Below are 14,979 nucleotides of genomic sequence, written 5' to 3' on the forward strand. Positions count from 1 at the left end.
TTTTGTCCCAAGTCCCTGGACTTCTGGCTGTCAGAAGCAGAGGTTATATCATTTTATCACTGTCCCATTTCTTACACTTTTGCTACTAAGTATCTGCTGCTGATAGCTGGGGTAAAGGATGATAAGGCTGACCCAATAGAGCAGCTCTTGCATTCTTACCTGTTCCTGAAATTATTCCATTGCAGAATGACTTTGATCTGCTGTTAACGTTCATGGCCTCAGTCAGTCGTCCTGTTGCTTTGGTCATGCAGAGAGGCTCCCTCCTCCACAGCAGTGCCGTTTATCTTGCTGGCACTGATTACCGAGGAAATGAACCAAAGCGGTAGCAACTGACTTTAACTCTTCCAGTGAATTCAGTGCTGCAAGTCAACAACAGCAGCCAGCTTTTGTGGTTTCCCTAGTATCTATCTGATTTTAGGAAATCTATTATAGTGGTATTTAGGCATCTCAAAATAGCATATTTACTGCAAAGCTAACATTGTGCTTTTTGTTTTTACTAGAATGTTCTGAAACTGGACACAATTGTGCCCTCGACACAGTCCCAGGATGTGGAAGAAACTCTTCTCTAAGCATTCTCCATAGCTCCTTTAGTGCTGTTTTCTGTAATGTTTATACCAATCACTGGAGACTTGTGCTGGCTGGGATGTTCACTCCTCCTTTATTTTACTCTGTGAGTACCATAACCATCTGTCACTTTTTACTAGAGCAGCTTCTTAATGTGCAACAGACAACTCAAATAAGCCTATATTAGTCAGCCCAGGAAATAGCACTCCTTTATAATTATGAAGACAATAATCGCAAGGATTGTTCCACAGCTGTCATGCTTGTTTTTCCCAAAACAAAAGTATTACACTGGTTGAACTTCCCTCCTCCTCCAGACACAGCTTGTTTCTACAGGCTAGCTGGAGGGGCGGTTGAGGATAGATGCACTTTGTGTATTAACAAAGAATAACGACAAATGTATGTATGCATGTATAGAGTGTATACATTTGACTGTATCTGCTCTCCACATATTTTTGTGTGTGTCATTTGGCTTTTTAAACTGTAAAGTCTTCATTGTGTGGTGGGGCTGTGTCTTCAGTTATGTGCGTATGGCATTTGAGCATGTTAAGGTCTTGATTCTGATGGGGAGCATGTAGGAGATACCGCAGCGTAGATATGAAATTACAGTATCATAGATGGGAATGTTGTGCTCATGCAGGGGCTTTTAAACTTTCACTTAAGGCAGTGGGYGCTGAGCTACTTAGTGGAGCTGATTCCACCTTGCCTGACAGGCAAACCCTCCGTAGGAGCATGTGCGCTGCATCTTGCGGAGGAGGTAGGAGACAGGAGGAGGAATTCCTCTCTCTAGGTGAGGACCCAGGCCTATTGTGGGTCACGTTCAGGACATTCTGTTCATAAGGAGCCTTGGAACTTGGAGATGTGTTTTTTGGTCTGAATCAGAACAATCGTAGTTCATTTATAAATAAGCCTCTTGTTTCTGCTGGTGTCAATCAGGTGTAACTCCATGGGCCTGTCTGCTATTAAACTGTTGCAGACCTAGTGAAAATACAGGAAGAATCTTCAATATAATGCTGTTTTCAGCCTGGTGCTGGCCAAGGCGATGTTTTCATAGCTGTTGCATGTGTTCACCAGCAGGAATTCCTAGTGAAGGCTGTAAGATGCTCTCCTCCTATATATGGCTTCACTTCAAATACTGCGTATTCTGTAACTTGTGTTTTCAGATTGGGAAATGGAATTAGCAGGCTTTTAACTGTATTGTTACTCTAAATTATTTATGATCATTATACACGGGATAAGAAATTCAAATGTGATCAAGTAATTTGTGTTTGTTTCTTCCTGTATTAAAGACAGCTGGATTTGTGTTTTCAATCTGGATATCACAAAGTACTCTGAAAGAGAAAAGTTGACAAAACTATATTACAGAATATGATTATAAAGGACTAATAATAGAGTAGTTTTGCAGTAATCAGCAGCTTAAATGAACACATCAAGTGATCCTGGGTGGTAGAGTAGAAATGTTTATTCTGTGCAAGATATGCAATACTTGCTTAGAAAGCATGTATTGGAGTTTTGACCAACAGTGGCCTTTTTATTTAACCAGGGACTATACATAAAATTAGTAATGGTTTATTTGCTGGACCAAGACATTTTCAATGTTCAGTATGAAAATTGCTGTAAATGGATAATCTATGTTTATGTATTATACAGTTGAATACACCTGGTATGTGAAATGTTCTGAATTTAAATTAATGTAAATGACCTTCCTCAGAGGTTCATTTTTTCTGTATACATATGCACACCTGCACATTTATTTTGGTCTATAAAAAAAAAAGCTGTATCAGTCTATGTAGTTCCTTGAATTTTTGCAAATGATTTCATTGTAAGAATAATACTTGACAATCAAATAGGTCTTCAGTATTTATCCCTGCTTTCTAACTGAATGACTAAACCTGTATTTAAAATKCCAATAGTTTGAGTATTTGTGCCACTAAAACTGGACCGTGCAGGTATCTGTGGAAAGGGAAGGCATGCGGGTTGTGAGCATGACCAGACGAAAACCATTTACAAATGCAAATGCATGTCCATGGGCTGCAGCTCAAGTGTTATGGATGAACAAAGCCGAGAGTGAGGAGAGCAGGAATTTGCGTTAGCAGCGATTCCTTGGAAGAGTCAGGATTAAAACTAAGGCCATACTKGGGCAGATCATGGACTGCACCGACTTATTTGCTATTTAGCTGCTTTACTGAGCACAGCATGAAAATGCTAAAGGAAAGGGGTTTGATTCATTCGTGATAGGCGAGTGCCGGAGTGGTCAGTAAAGCTTCTCAAAGCGCTATTAAATATATTCTTGCTCTGTGAAATGAGAACAGAGAGAGGGGGCTCTTTGCTTCGGCAGCCAAAGCTGTAGGAGCCCGTGGGCGCCCCTGTCCCGCCCCGGGAGTGTCCCCAGCCGCGGGCTGCCCCGGGGCCTCGCTCCGGGAATGTTGTCGCGGCTCAGCTGAGCGACGGGAAGGGCGACGCAGGCACGGGGCCGCTGTCCTTGGGCGGCATCGGCCGGCATCGCGGCCGGTCCCCAGGGCTGCACCCGTCTCTGAGAGCAGGTGTCTCCTCCTCTCCATGCAGCCTCCCACCAGCCCCCCTCCCAACGCTTCAGCCGGGAGGGAGGGCTTTTTCCTAATGCGTAGAAGCTTCCTTTAAAGAAATAGGACACCCAGAGGGTGCTGAAGGAGAAGTAGCAGCGCTATGAGTCTGCAGCAACAGCACGCTGGACTGGATCCATTTCAGCCTTCTGGAGAAGGAGGTGAGTCGCTAACCAAGAGGCGCCTGCGCTCTCCCGACAGTCTGGGGCTGCGGAAGGTCTGGGGCATCAGGGAAGGCCCGTGTGAACAAAGCAGCAGTGGTCATAAGAAGCTGGGCAGTTAACACCTCATTATCTAAAATGCTTAAAACATTTATAAATGGCACTTTCGCACTCCTGTGGTTTGAAACATGCTGGTTCATACAAATTCTTGTACCACTCTAAAGAAACACACTTCAAATGCTCTGGTTTTACATAGAGGTAGAAGAAAAAAAAGACACTTCCCAAGAACATCCACAGTGTCTGAGCTCAGAGCCTAGTGATGAGGTCGTCTCTTTTCTCTACTGCTTCTTTCTGTGACAGCCATATCTACAGGGTAGATACAGAGGCGGTTTGATCTGTGGTAAGAAAAGAGCCCTTACCCCATCCTCGAGGTTACTCCCAGCTGTATCAAAGACAGTTTTTGCCTGCTCACATACTGTTTCACTCACTTGTTTTGCATGTTGGCAATTCCACAGACAGCTTGTTGGTGCAAGGCTGCCGTGGTGTGACTTGATCCAGATTTGTACCTTGGATGTTACCTTTCTGCTCGTGTGTCTGTGTTCTTTAAGAGAACTGATTTCTAAAATGGTCAGAGTATTTGAATCAAATATCAAATTGATTTGAATCTGGCAATTTCAGCTTCAGATAGTCACTTGAGTCCATGTCTTTTTTCCTCTACTGCTCTACTTCTGTTGGTGTGTCTATTTAATATGTACAGTTCATATACATTTAAAACATGGGTGTACCTGTAATCTGAGCAGGTGGAATTTTGGTAAGAAGCAAAACCACTGAAATGGGTAATTTTATAGTTTTGGACTTGCTACCCATGGAAATTTCTGCTGTCTTGTCCATTGCTAGGTAGTAATTACTTCAAAGGGAAAAACAAAGGTGGCATTTAGGAAAAAACAAGATATGTACCAAAAAGAAAAGAAAAAGACTTGTTATTAGACTGAACATAAAAGTGAGACAAACAAGCTAGGTACTAGTGTTGCCACTGGCAAAACTCATTTCTGGCTCATCACAGGCTTTTTAACTCCCTAAACTGTCAGGTATTCTCAGCAGCTTGTCTCCGGGTGCTGATGACTTGCGTTGTATGTGTCGTTATTGGCTTACACAGCTGAAATTCAAACCTGTGACATTAAGCAGGTTAAACAGACGCACTTCACCAGTGAGAGCTGCCAGCTGTGAAATATGCAGGCAGCATGAGGAATATTGAAATCTGGCTCTTGGAGCAGGGCACCGCGCCTCTGGCATCACTAGCACGGACATAATACGGAGATGTTCACRGCTGTTGCCTGAGCAGTTAGCTGCGAGAGTGGCTTTCGGGAAGCGCGCGCTCCCATTAGAAGCGTTTCCCGTGCTCATAGGTCGAGGTGGGTTTCTTGGGCCGGGGTTGTCCCCAAGCTGTGCTGGCACTGCCGCGCAAGTCAAGGGCGTGAGGATGCCCGCGGCCAGCCTGTGCCCGCGGCCAGGGGTGGCCGTGCTGCGCTGTGCCATGCCGGGCTGGGCTGGGAAGACTCCTGGGGAGCTGGTGGTGCCGCCCGGCAGGGAGCTGCTGCCACAGTGTCCCGTGGTCCGCCGTCGAGAGGCCCCTGCCGCGGGGATGCCGGACCCTCACTCAGGTGGATGCAAGCGCTGGTCTGGTCTCTGTTTTGATGCAGATCTTCTAGCAATGACAGGATTATCAGTCACAACAGTCTGAAATATTGCTGCAACTGCAGGATACGAACGGCTCAGAGGGGCTCGTTCCAGTATCCTGGGCTCCTTGGGCATCTCTGGGAACAGCACAAACTGATCTGATTCCAGCTAGCAACTTCTAGAGTGTGTTCTGCTCAGTAATTTATAGTTTGCAGAGTTTTCATTTGTTTTAATAACTGATCACTCCTGTGAAACAAGTTTTTCCCCTAAGGCCTGATGTTTCTTCTATAGAGACCAATTAACTAAGACATTGTTGTCTTCAAGGACCCAGTTATTTTAATTACTAGTAAAATTGTTTGCTTTGCAGGGATTCAAGCAGTTGGACTTGTCAAGTGCTTTGCGTTTCAAACTATTAAAGTTTGGCTTTCAGAAACATTTTTTTTCTGCTGTTTCCAGCTGTCTAGAGCTGACACATTCCAGGAAAGTGCTGAGAGATCATAAAAAGCAGCTCAGGTGTAAGTGGTTATGTAGTGGCATTAACACAAATTAAGTCTATCTTCCTTGCTCTATTTTCTGTTCTCTCATCCGATTTTGTTTCTGGATTTCAAATACAGTTGCTGTATTAATGAAGAATCATCATGTGCTTCTTCTAAGCAAGGGAAGAAGACATAGTGCAGAGATACTTGTAAGAGAACATTGCTGTCAAAGAGAAAACTATTCATACTGGTACTGAATTTTCAGATGTGACAGTTGATCCATTCTGCCCTGTTGTCCTCCCGCGCATTGGCCAGTGCAAACACGGGATAAGTAAAGCATGAGACCAAATCTCTGCCCGGCCCTCCCTTCCCCAGCTCATTCCTGACACATGCTCTGGCGGCTCTGCCATGTGAGATGTCTGGTCCATCAGATGGTCAGGCAGGGAATTTTCATCAGCATCCCGAACGCACCGGCTCCTGGCTCCTCGCCATGCCCTTCCTCCAAGCATACAAATTTCCAGCATCATTTTTACTTCTGGGAGAAATACAATGTATTTTCTCTTGTTGCAAAGCAATCTGGATTTGGTTTTGTTCTGGTTTGCAGTGTAGACATTGGTTTGTTACAGTAGAAGGATAACAGAATGGCCAATTCCAGTTAACATGATGTTTGGGCTGGAGGTTCTTAGCACCAAGGTGGAGCTGTTCACCAGCAGTGACCTGGAATGTGTTCAGTGGATGTCTAAATTTATGAGTGGGCAGAATACTAATTTTAGTGTGTTTTACAGCTCTTTTCTCCTTTTAGGAATTGAAAATGGAAAATGATCTTTTCTTCACACAGAAAGATCTATTAGAAGGGCATTTTTAAGCTCAAAAAATTCTGGTTGCTTGTGCTGAGTTGTTAGAGATGTTCCTGCCCCACATGCTCACGCTGCAGAGCCGGTGGGGTCCTCGCACAGGGGTATTTCCTATCACGCTGCATTTCATGCATGCATGCTATAGTCGTGATGGGAAACATTCAGTGTAGACAAGGTATTTGCAAAATAGCAAAGCTAATCATTGGTTTTAAAACTTGCTGTAATGATTAATGATCTCTTTTGCACTATGTGAAAGACTGAAGCTTCCTATTGCTCTTTTTATTAAATCTCTCAAGGGTTTGATATAACATTGCCCACACAGTGACACTGACTTATTGCTAAAACTTCACAGAGATGGTGGTGGGGAAGGGGGGAAAGTCCTTTATGTCTTTTCCAGAGGGCTGCTCAGAGCAAATGTTGTCTCTGAAAGGCCTGAAGGTGAGTTCTGCGCCTGGGGAAGTGCAGAGCTGCTCCCCGTCAGCGGTGCACACGTTGGGCCCCCGAACGCTCGTCTGCCGTCAGGACCCTGCGCTGATGCTTCCCTCCCTGCTGCACTGAGGCCCTYGCTCTCGTGACACCTCGGTGTTACACCGGGAGGTGACCTGGCTGGAAAAAACGGTCCAGCCTCAGGGAAGGAGGAGGATGCAGAGGTCATGATGAAACTTTATGAAGAGGAGAAGGCCGGAGCTTTCTGCTCCAAAAAGAAAGAAATAGGGCTGAAAGAGTTAAAAGCAAGACCGGTGCTGTGAGGCCCACTCGTGTGCAAAACCAATGTAAAAACGTGTTCCTCTCAGCAGCGTCAAAGCGGTGGTTCTGTTGCTGACCACAAACGGCCGAGAGGTGCCGATGCTGGYGCAAGGGCCCTGCGCTCGGGCTCCCGCAGTGCGGCGCGAGGAGGGCTGCTTGCAGCGCAGCCGCACGGTGACAGCGGYGACGGGGCGGCATTCCTGGCCCCATTGCATAGGGGTGGAGGGCGCGAGTCTGACGCGTCCCCTTGTGAGCCAGGGCCCAGTCTGTTCTCTGTGTATTTATTCTAGTGTTTGCATTAACCCAGTAGATTGTTCTTGTAAATGATGCCGCAATTGAAAAACAAAACAAAGAGGAAGCAACTGTTGGTGGTACCTTGGGCTGATAGTAGGAAAACTGCAACACCTGAACTATAGCTTTAATTTCCCCCCCACACACACACTTCTTCAGTTGGTGAAATAAAACAAATCACAAAACATCTGTAAACCTCCCTACGTGAAACCTTCCCCATTTTTATTGCTTCGGGACTGTGATTAACAACATGCATGCAAGATGGGAAGCAGCACAAACCTATTACACTTTTCTAGTTCAATGCCTTACCGCTGCCCTCGGCTCAGGAACAGCAGTCAGAAGGCGGCAGCATCCTGGGTAATATCCACAGAGCAACATGTAAAAACTGTGAACACACATTTCTTCTCAGCCCGTCTAAGAGGTGCATAGTCTAATACAGTTAAGGAATAATATTACAGCAGGATTGCTTGTGGCTAAATTCTCCTAATTTCAATCCCCCCCCCCTCCCCCCATAATAGCATAATTAACTTTGTAATAGCTTCTAGAGGAAGAGGTCAAGTTCTCCTGGCCTCCCTCAATCTTTTTTTAAATTTCCAGTGATCAACGTTTCTGCTGCAGAGCCAAATGACTGAGGCAGTTTTTGTGACGCCTCTGCGCCGGTGCCAATGCCAGTGCTCAGCAGATGGCACTGTGCTGCAGTTTTGCTTTGAGTGAAAATCTGCAAGCCTTTGTACCACTTTAAGGTTATTACATTTGTGCCACAACAATTTTAGCTGTCTACATTAAACATATGTAGGCTGGGACTTCATTTCACATTTTTTCCTTCTGGTTAAAAGTTTGTTTTGGAGTTCCTGTGTTGTTTTTTTAATCAAATAACTAAACTAAAGCATATGTTCTTTGAAAAAAAGCAGGCACACAACCCAAAATAAAGAAGTAGATAAAAAAACAAAAGGTATGGAAGAATACAGTTAAGGTGGCCACCCAAGCACCTCGCTATTCTCAGCGAGCAGGCAGAAGCACCCAAAGATTAGCACTCTGAAGAACTGTAGCTTTGGGGACGCTGTGCTGGAGAGCTGCGTGAGCCCGCAGTGCTGAAAATGGGAGAGAGGATGCTTGTGAGACTGTGGAGAAGTCAAAAAAGAAACAGGATCTTGTTTCGAAGCTGGGAACAGGAACACCTTTGTCAGGTTGTTCCTTTCCTCGGTTCCTCTGTTTTCCTTGGTTCAGCCTGGGTGGCTGCTCCCTTGCACCTACCAGTCGGGGAGAGGCCAATAGCAACATGCCTTCACGCAGCCTGAGGCACCAACGACTTGCTCTAGCTCTGAAACTAACAGATGCATTTTTTACTTTTGTCTCTTCAAATTAGTAATGTTCCAGCTGAAAGCGCAGCAATCCTTGGGGACATTTACTTGCTAAGGAAGGATAGATGCTTGTCACCAAAGCCACCCACTACCCCCCCAAGCAGGTCAGCAGAAAAAGAAGCTAGAGCATAACTTACGATAGGGATATTTGCCATCAATAAATAAAGCAATTCAATTTAGGGACCTTCAGTATAACATATGCCTGGGAGTTAGGCTGATATGGTAAGAGCTGTTGCTGTCAGTTTATGGAGACTCTCCATGTAGCGGGTTCATGCTGTCAGCTGCTTTCTTCAAAGCTGCCACTATTACTGCAGGAATGAAATCGCATCGTACTCATGGGATCTGACACATAACCTGCAAAATTCAGCGAGATGGTCAGGAGCGTCTTGACATAGCAGTGATCCACCCTCCCCCATTTCAATCAGTGACAGTGTCGAGAAAATACCGTGTGCATCATTTTGAGATAAATAGGCACAGATCATGCTGATGCCTTTTTGCTGCCTGCAAATCTCAGTTCAGTATCATCTGCTCAGGAAAAAATTAAATAGGAAGTGAACAGACCCTTTCATTCATGCAATGAATTCACAACAGTCAGGCACAAGCAAGCTTTGGTGACTGACAAAAGCATGGCTCTCAGTGTTTTAATAACAGTGGAAGTTTGACATTAAAAAAAAAAAACTTTTTAACCTTTCAACTGTATCTTCAGAGGGTTCAAAATAAGCATTCTGGTAGTATTTTCTAAGTATTTTAATTCTTAACACTATGAAACTGAAAGCAACTGAATTGTCAAACAGCTGTTCAAACAATTCAAAGAAGCTATTTCTCCCTTTACACAAGTTCATTGATCAGCTGCTCCCATTCTTCTTATTTAATGTAGTAACATTAAAATCCAATCTAATCATCTCAAATTTCCTGATAATTGCGCATTGTACAGAGCTATCAGATGCTCAGGGAACAGAGAAAACCAGTGCATAGAAATTTTTCTGGCCATAGACAAACTAGCTCAGAACTGGGGGACAAAGCAAGTGTCTCACGCTACCTGCGCTAACACTGAACCAGCACCTCTGCTTGCTGGTGCTGCAGGGAGGGCCATGGGTGAAAACATTGCTCACTTTCTGCGTGTTGTACTCCTATTGCCAAACACAAAAGACACACAGCTGCACAACATAAAGACTCTTATAATTACAGCAGCACTGACCTCACTGCAGCCCTACACTGTAATCCATGAGCAGCCTTGGTTTAGCTCCCAATCATGACATACTGTGCTATGAAAGATGGGCAACAAAGCTTTTCCTCAAGGAAATCCCACTAGGCTCCTAAGTATTTGGTTGCTGGGCCTTAAATCTGCCACTCTTCTGGTGAATATGCCCTGAATACGAAGGGGCGAAGGCAGCATGTCCTATTGCTCAAGCCAACTGGTGTCACTCCATCCAGCCTGTCCTAACCCTCCTGCCTCCGGAAGAGCCCTGTAGAGAGGAGATGTCTCTCTGCAGCCTTATTTTGAGCAGCTGCCTAGCATGCTAGCATTTTCAACTGGGGTGAAAAATGACTCGTTTCACATGCCAGTCAAACTCAGAAGCAAACATATCTGCCCACGAGAATATATCTGTGAAAGATCCCCGGTGCTAAGACAAGTATTCTGCATTAACTCACCATTTTTGTCAATAGGTGGGTACTGGAAGTTTCTTCTCATGTCATCCAAAGACAGACCCTGAGAAGGCTGTTGCCCAGTGCTGCAGATTAGATAGAAGGTGTCAGTATACACTGACTGGGGAAAAAACAAAACAAAACAAAACAAAACACCCAAACMAAAAAAMMCACATCTTCAGAACATGAGAGCTTTTTCTATAGAGTTAGAAGGAAAAGACAGTAACATACAATATATCAGCTTGGTGTCCTGCTGCTGGCATTCACAGTGAACAAAAAGCAATAAAAAAAACTACGAATCAAGAACATGAATCACATGCATGCCACATGCCATCCATTTCCAAAATAACTTCCTTCATATATATGTGTGAGTATGTATGCGTGTATGCGTGTGTGTGTGTGTGTGTGTGTGTGTGTGTGTGTGTGTATATATATATATATGTATGTATAGTTTTGGCCTTCACAGTTGTTTTTAAGTTGCTATTTTAGCAGCAATTCTAGGCATCAATTCAGGATTATTGTAATATCACTATTTTATGCATCACTGCTATCTGGGGCCTGTAAATTAGTTTTGCTGGAAAGGAAGATTGCTGAATTGTCTTCCAGCGACCAAAACCACTCTCTTGCCAACAGGTTATTTATGYCTGGTCCTTAGGCGATATCATGTACAGCACTGTCATCTACCAGCTYGTCTCAGCTTACAGGCAAACAGAATCCAAGCGCGCACAGAGAACAAAAAACAAGCAGCCCAAACCAATTTCATTTAGCCCTTAGCTCGTTTGTTTCCACAGACTCATCAAAAGACTAAGGCGAGGTGCAAGGGCTGCCATGACCCAGGACTCGAACCCGCCTGGGCCTTTGCACCAGGGCAGCTCCCTTCCTGGCTTCAACAGCGTCAGCTGCTAACACATCTCTGATACAGACATCACCAACTGGCTTTTTAACCATGGCAGGGTTCCTGCGGGTAGCTTTTCCAAATGACAAAGCATTAGTTATGTTTTTATTTGTCAGCCCTACTTTATGAAAGTGGATTTAATGCAAACCCTTTTCATTTAAAAATATTTCTGCTTACCTATTGCAGTGATTACTGCGAGTGAAACTACTTTCCTCTCCCCGCCATAGGAAAGGACTGACCAGACTGGCCCAAGCAGGTCAGTGTCCCGCTCCTCCCTTCAGCCATCTCTACCAGCTCATTTCAGCACGTCCCTGCTCAGGAGCCTGCTGTGAATCCTGCTCTTACATGTCCCACCAGCTTCGTGCAGGAGCCAAGGTGCCATGCTCGGACTGGAGATGCACTGCGTGTCAGAGGAAATCCCTCACGGAGCTGGTGCTCAGTGATTTGTACCAGCCGGACAGCAAGGGAATAGAGAGGGAAGGTGATAAACTTTATAAAACAGGATGCAAATTTCCAGTGCCAGGTTCAGGGTGGGTAGGAAGAGTCATTTGCTTGCATTTTTCTGAAAACATGTCTTTTGACCTAACATGTCTCTGTGAGAAACCAAACGGGACAAAAACCCCAGCTGCAAGAAGAGGTAGTTTAATGTTCGAGGTTGACATACCAACACACTTCCTTTTGTTTGCGGGCGGCTGGGGAAGCTGCCTCCTTTTGGAGTCGCACCCTGGAAAGCGCAGACAGACGTCCCCTCTGCTTATTGCAGAGCTGCAATAAACCAGCCTTCGCGCTGGCAAGGAAACGCCTCAAAGCTCTCGAGCYGGCTCTCTAGCATTTACGTTAGGCTTCTTACGGCTCATTTCTGGACTACCTGTACAGATCCTTTTAAGCTCATAACAAACCGGAAAGCGAAACACTGGCTAARGAATTTTTGTGTGAGGAGAAAACAGCGTATAAACTTTAGTCTCACTTTCCCCTGCCAATTTCCTTTGTAAAAGCTACTGAGACGTGACCTGAGGACACAAAAGGTGCATCCACATCATACAACAAGGCATTGCACAGTACTCCCTGCACCAGAGGATTAAGGCAGTGAGTTATATGGTACAACAACAGGAGAACTTGCAGCTCGAGGCCCAGAACCGATCATACAGGCTGTATTCAGGATCCGTGCGGCAGGTGCGAGGTCAGAGACAGCTCAGTGGGAACAGGGATRCACTGCTTCCAGGCCCAGCCTGGCTCGCAGGGAGACAGCTCGTCTCATCCATGCGTCCAGACGGGGCGAGCACTGGCAGAAGCACCTTGCCCAGCGCTGAACTCACAGACAGATGCCTGGACTGCGGTTACCCGCTGGCATGCTTGTTGTCCCTATGTTCATGGAGATTTTCCTTCAGAAACAACCTTAGGAATGAAACACTGATCACTTGCAGTTTTCTAACAACCTCACTGAGAAAATGCCGTTTTCAAAGAGCCAGGGATGAGAATTCAGGATGGTTTGGGTTCACAAGTCATACCTGCATTCTGCTGGCAATGGCCAACTCATGCTGCTTATGGCCAAATCTACAGAAAGGTCTGTATGCTAAACTCATGATTTTGGTTCCAAGTCCAACCTTGTAGTACCACTGAGATCTTCAGGTGTAATGGGATGTGTTTCAAACCYGGCATGGGAAGCAGGAGACGCAGAACTGCTAACCTATCAGGCACTCCACTCCAGGAGCAGATCCATTGCCCAGAGTCAGATCCACAACACTGCTGGGTAATTCCCAGGTCCAGTCCCTCTCCACGGCTCCCCATCAGCTTCCTGGCTTCCACAAACCACATCCGATGCACTCCACTTTTCTCATGCACTGCATGGGAAACCCAGCCTGAACCTAAAGGACAACACTGGGATCAGGAAACCTAAGTCAGATTTAGCAATACTGATGTTTCTTTGTGGRTGCAGCCCTTGCAAACAATATATGGATCACAGTGCACCTCCTAAACAAGGGAGGCAAAATCCCAGCCTCAAGCAATGATGATAAATGTACTAAACTCTCTGGGATGCATACATGGATTTATGTTTGTCCATGTGCAAGAGAGTAAAAGAYTAGGAGTAAAAATCCCCTATGATTTAGATTGTTCAGGTATAAATGGCAAACGTAAGATTTCAATCCACTAATGCAGCTGGATATACTAGGAGGTGCATATGGAAATTTAGGATTATTCAAGGTCTTCTTATGAAAATCTGCCCCTTCATTAAGCAAATGAATTAGCTGCTCCAGTAATTAATAACTGCATACAGGACAATATACTTGTCCAAAATATCAAATGTAGCTTAAACCAGTGGGAGAGCCCTATGCTGTGTCTCCTGAATATGGTGGGGAGGGGAAGAAGTGAATTCCCCTATTTGTATGACTGCGTTACAACCCAGCAYGTAGTCCCTTGGTCATACAGCTCCTGGCAATGTCATTAAGTACAGTAATATGGAATGTGCTTGGCCACTTAGGACAGCTCTAGGTATAACAGAGAACCTACATCTATCAGACCRTATCTGATACTTGACTGGGAAACTAAAAAAGGGCTATTGGATTTAAATGCTGCATAAAAATAACATCTGAGTTCGGCAGTTTAATAAGASGCTTTTCATTTGGTTTCCTTCACTGAGTATGCTTACAGAAACCGTGAGAAGCCTTGGAATTGAACATATCATTAGCCACAGTTCTAGACTTTGACACTTTTCAAGGTGCAGGCAGAAGGCTCTGTACTAAACAGAACTTTATTTGAACTTAATTAGCCATTGCGGATATTATTTATCTCACAGTATATAGAAAAACAGAGGTCTGTCATGATTAGAAATATCTAAACTTAGCAGGTGTATTTATGGCTTCTGTTAAGTATTCACTATAAATATGCTTTCTGGTCTTTTTTGTGCTACTTTGACAGRATACTAGAACTAGATTTGCTGAATTCCACTAACTGCAAGGTAACATGTCATCAGCTTCACTTACTCTTCAAATATTTTTCTTTGGCAAAACTCATCAGTCTAGCTTTTCAACCTCTAAAACATGAAATCATGAAACAGAAAGGGCAGCACAATCGCTTGCCCAAGTGACAGAATGTGAAATGTTTGATACCAGCTACCAACAGCAGGAGACAGGCGGGTTGTTTYAGGTTTGCTTAGAGTTTGTCTGCATTTCTAGGCTGAACACAAGTATTACTCTGCCACTGATGCAAGTGCTTTGAGGCTAAGGAAAGGTCTTGCAGCGCTTGCTTTTCCAGCTGCTGTAAGACATACGTGCTAAAACGCCTGACAGGTGCAGCTTTCCTGCAGTGCTGCCGCGTGGAGCAGAGCTGCAGAGGTTCGGAGGAAGCCAGCAAGCAGCCTGTGTGCCRGCGGGCTGCAGGCGAAGCTTCACAAGGACCAGAAGTACTCGTGACGGAGCAGGGAGAGCTCACCCGGCACCTCAGGACTCCCGGCCCGCACCCCTTCCGCCTCCCGTCTCGCTGGACCGTTTACCTCTTCCCACCTCTCGCTCCGCTGCCCGTGCCGGCCTGCGCTCTCCCGGAGCATTCCTGCTCAGCGCGCGTAGCGCTCCACCRCCTCCACGGCAGGGACGCACCGTTCCCGCTGCCGCGAAGCCTTTGCGTCAGCAGAGCTCCGTTACCGCTCTTCTCACCCCTTCACCTGCCTTCCTCGTGTGCAGCCTGCAGATTATAAACACTTTGAGGGCTGAACCACAGTTCTGTGGAATAT

General features: G+C 45.3%; 2 protein-coding genes across 2 annotated transcripts in view; one reads left to right on the forward strand and one right to left on the reverse strand.

Annotated features, from left to right (window-relative positions):
• ERICH3 (glutamate rich 3) overlaps positions 1 to 626 on the forward strand; it is a 56,496-nt gene extending 55,870 nt beyond the window's left edge. Inside the window, exon 17 of the mRNA XM_026074479.1 lies at positions 501 to 626. The gene's annotated coding sequence lies outside the window, so the exon portion shown is untranslated. The remainder of the gene's footprint in view (positions 1 to 500) is intronic.
• A 7,995-nt stretch (positions 627 to 8,621) lies between these two features.
• The window catches only part of LOC112970317 (serine/threonine-protein kinase TNNI3K), a 109,625-nt gene continuing 103,267 nt past the window's right edge, over positions 8,622 to 14,979 (reverse strand). The window contains exons 25-26 of the mRNA XM_026074573.1: positions 10,364 to 10,443; positions 8,622 to 9,064 (exon numbers count right to left, since the gene is read on the reverse strand). Of these exons, the coding sequence (XP_025930358.1) occupies positions 8,988 to 9,064; positions 10,364 to 10,443 (157 nt within the window). The 3' untranslated portion in view covers positions 8,622 to 8,987. The remainder of the gene's footprint in view (positions 9,065 to 10,363; positions 10,444 to 14,979) is intronic.

The sequence above is a fragment of the Apteryx rowi genome, unplaced genomic scaffold (assembly GCF_003343035.1).
Source record: "Apteryx rowi isolate R43461 unplaced genomic scaffold, aptRow1 scaffold_39, whole genome shotgun sequence".
Lineage (NCBI taxonomy): Eukaryota > Metazoa > Chordata > Aves > Apterygiformes > Apterygidae > Apteryx > Apteryx rowi.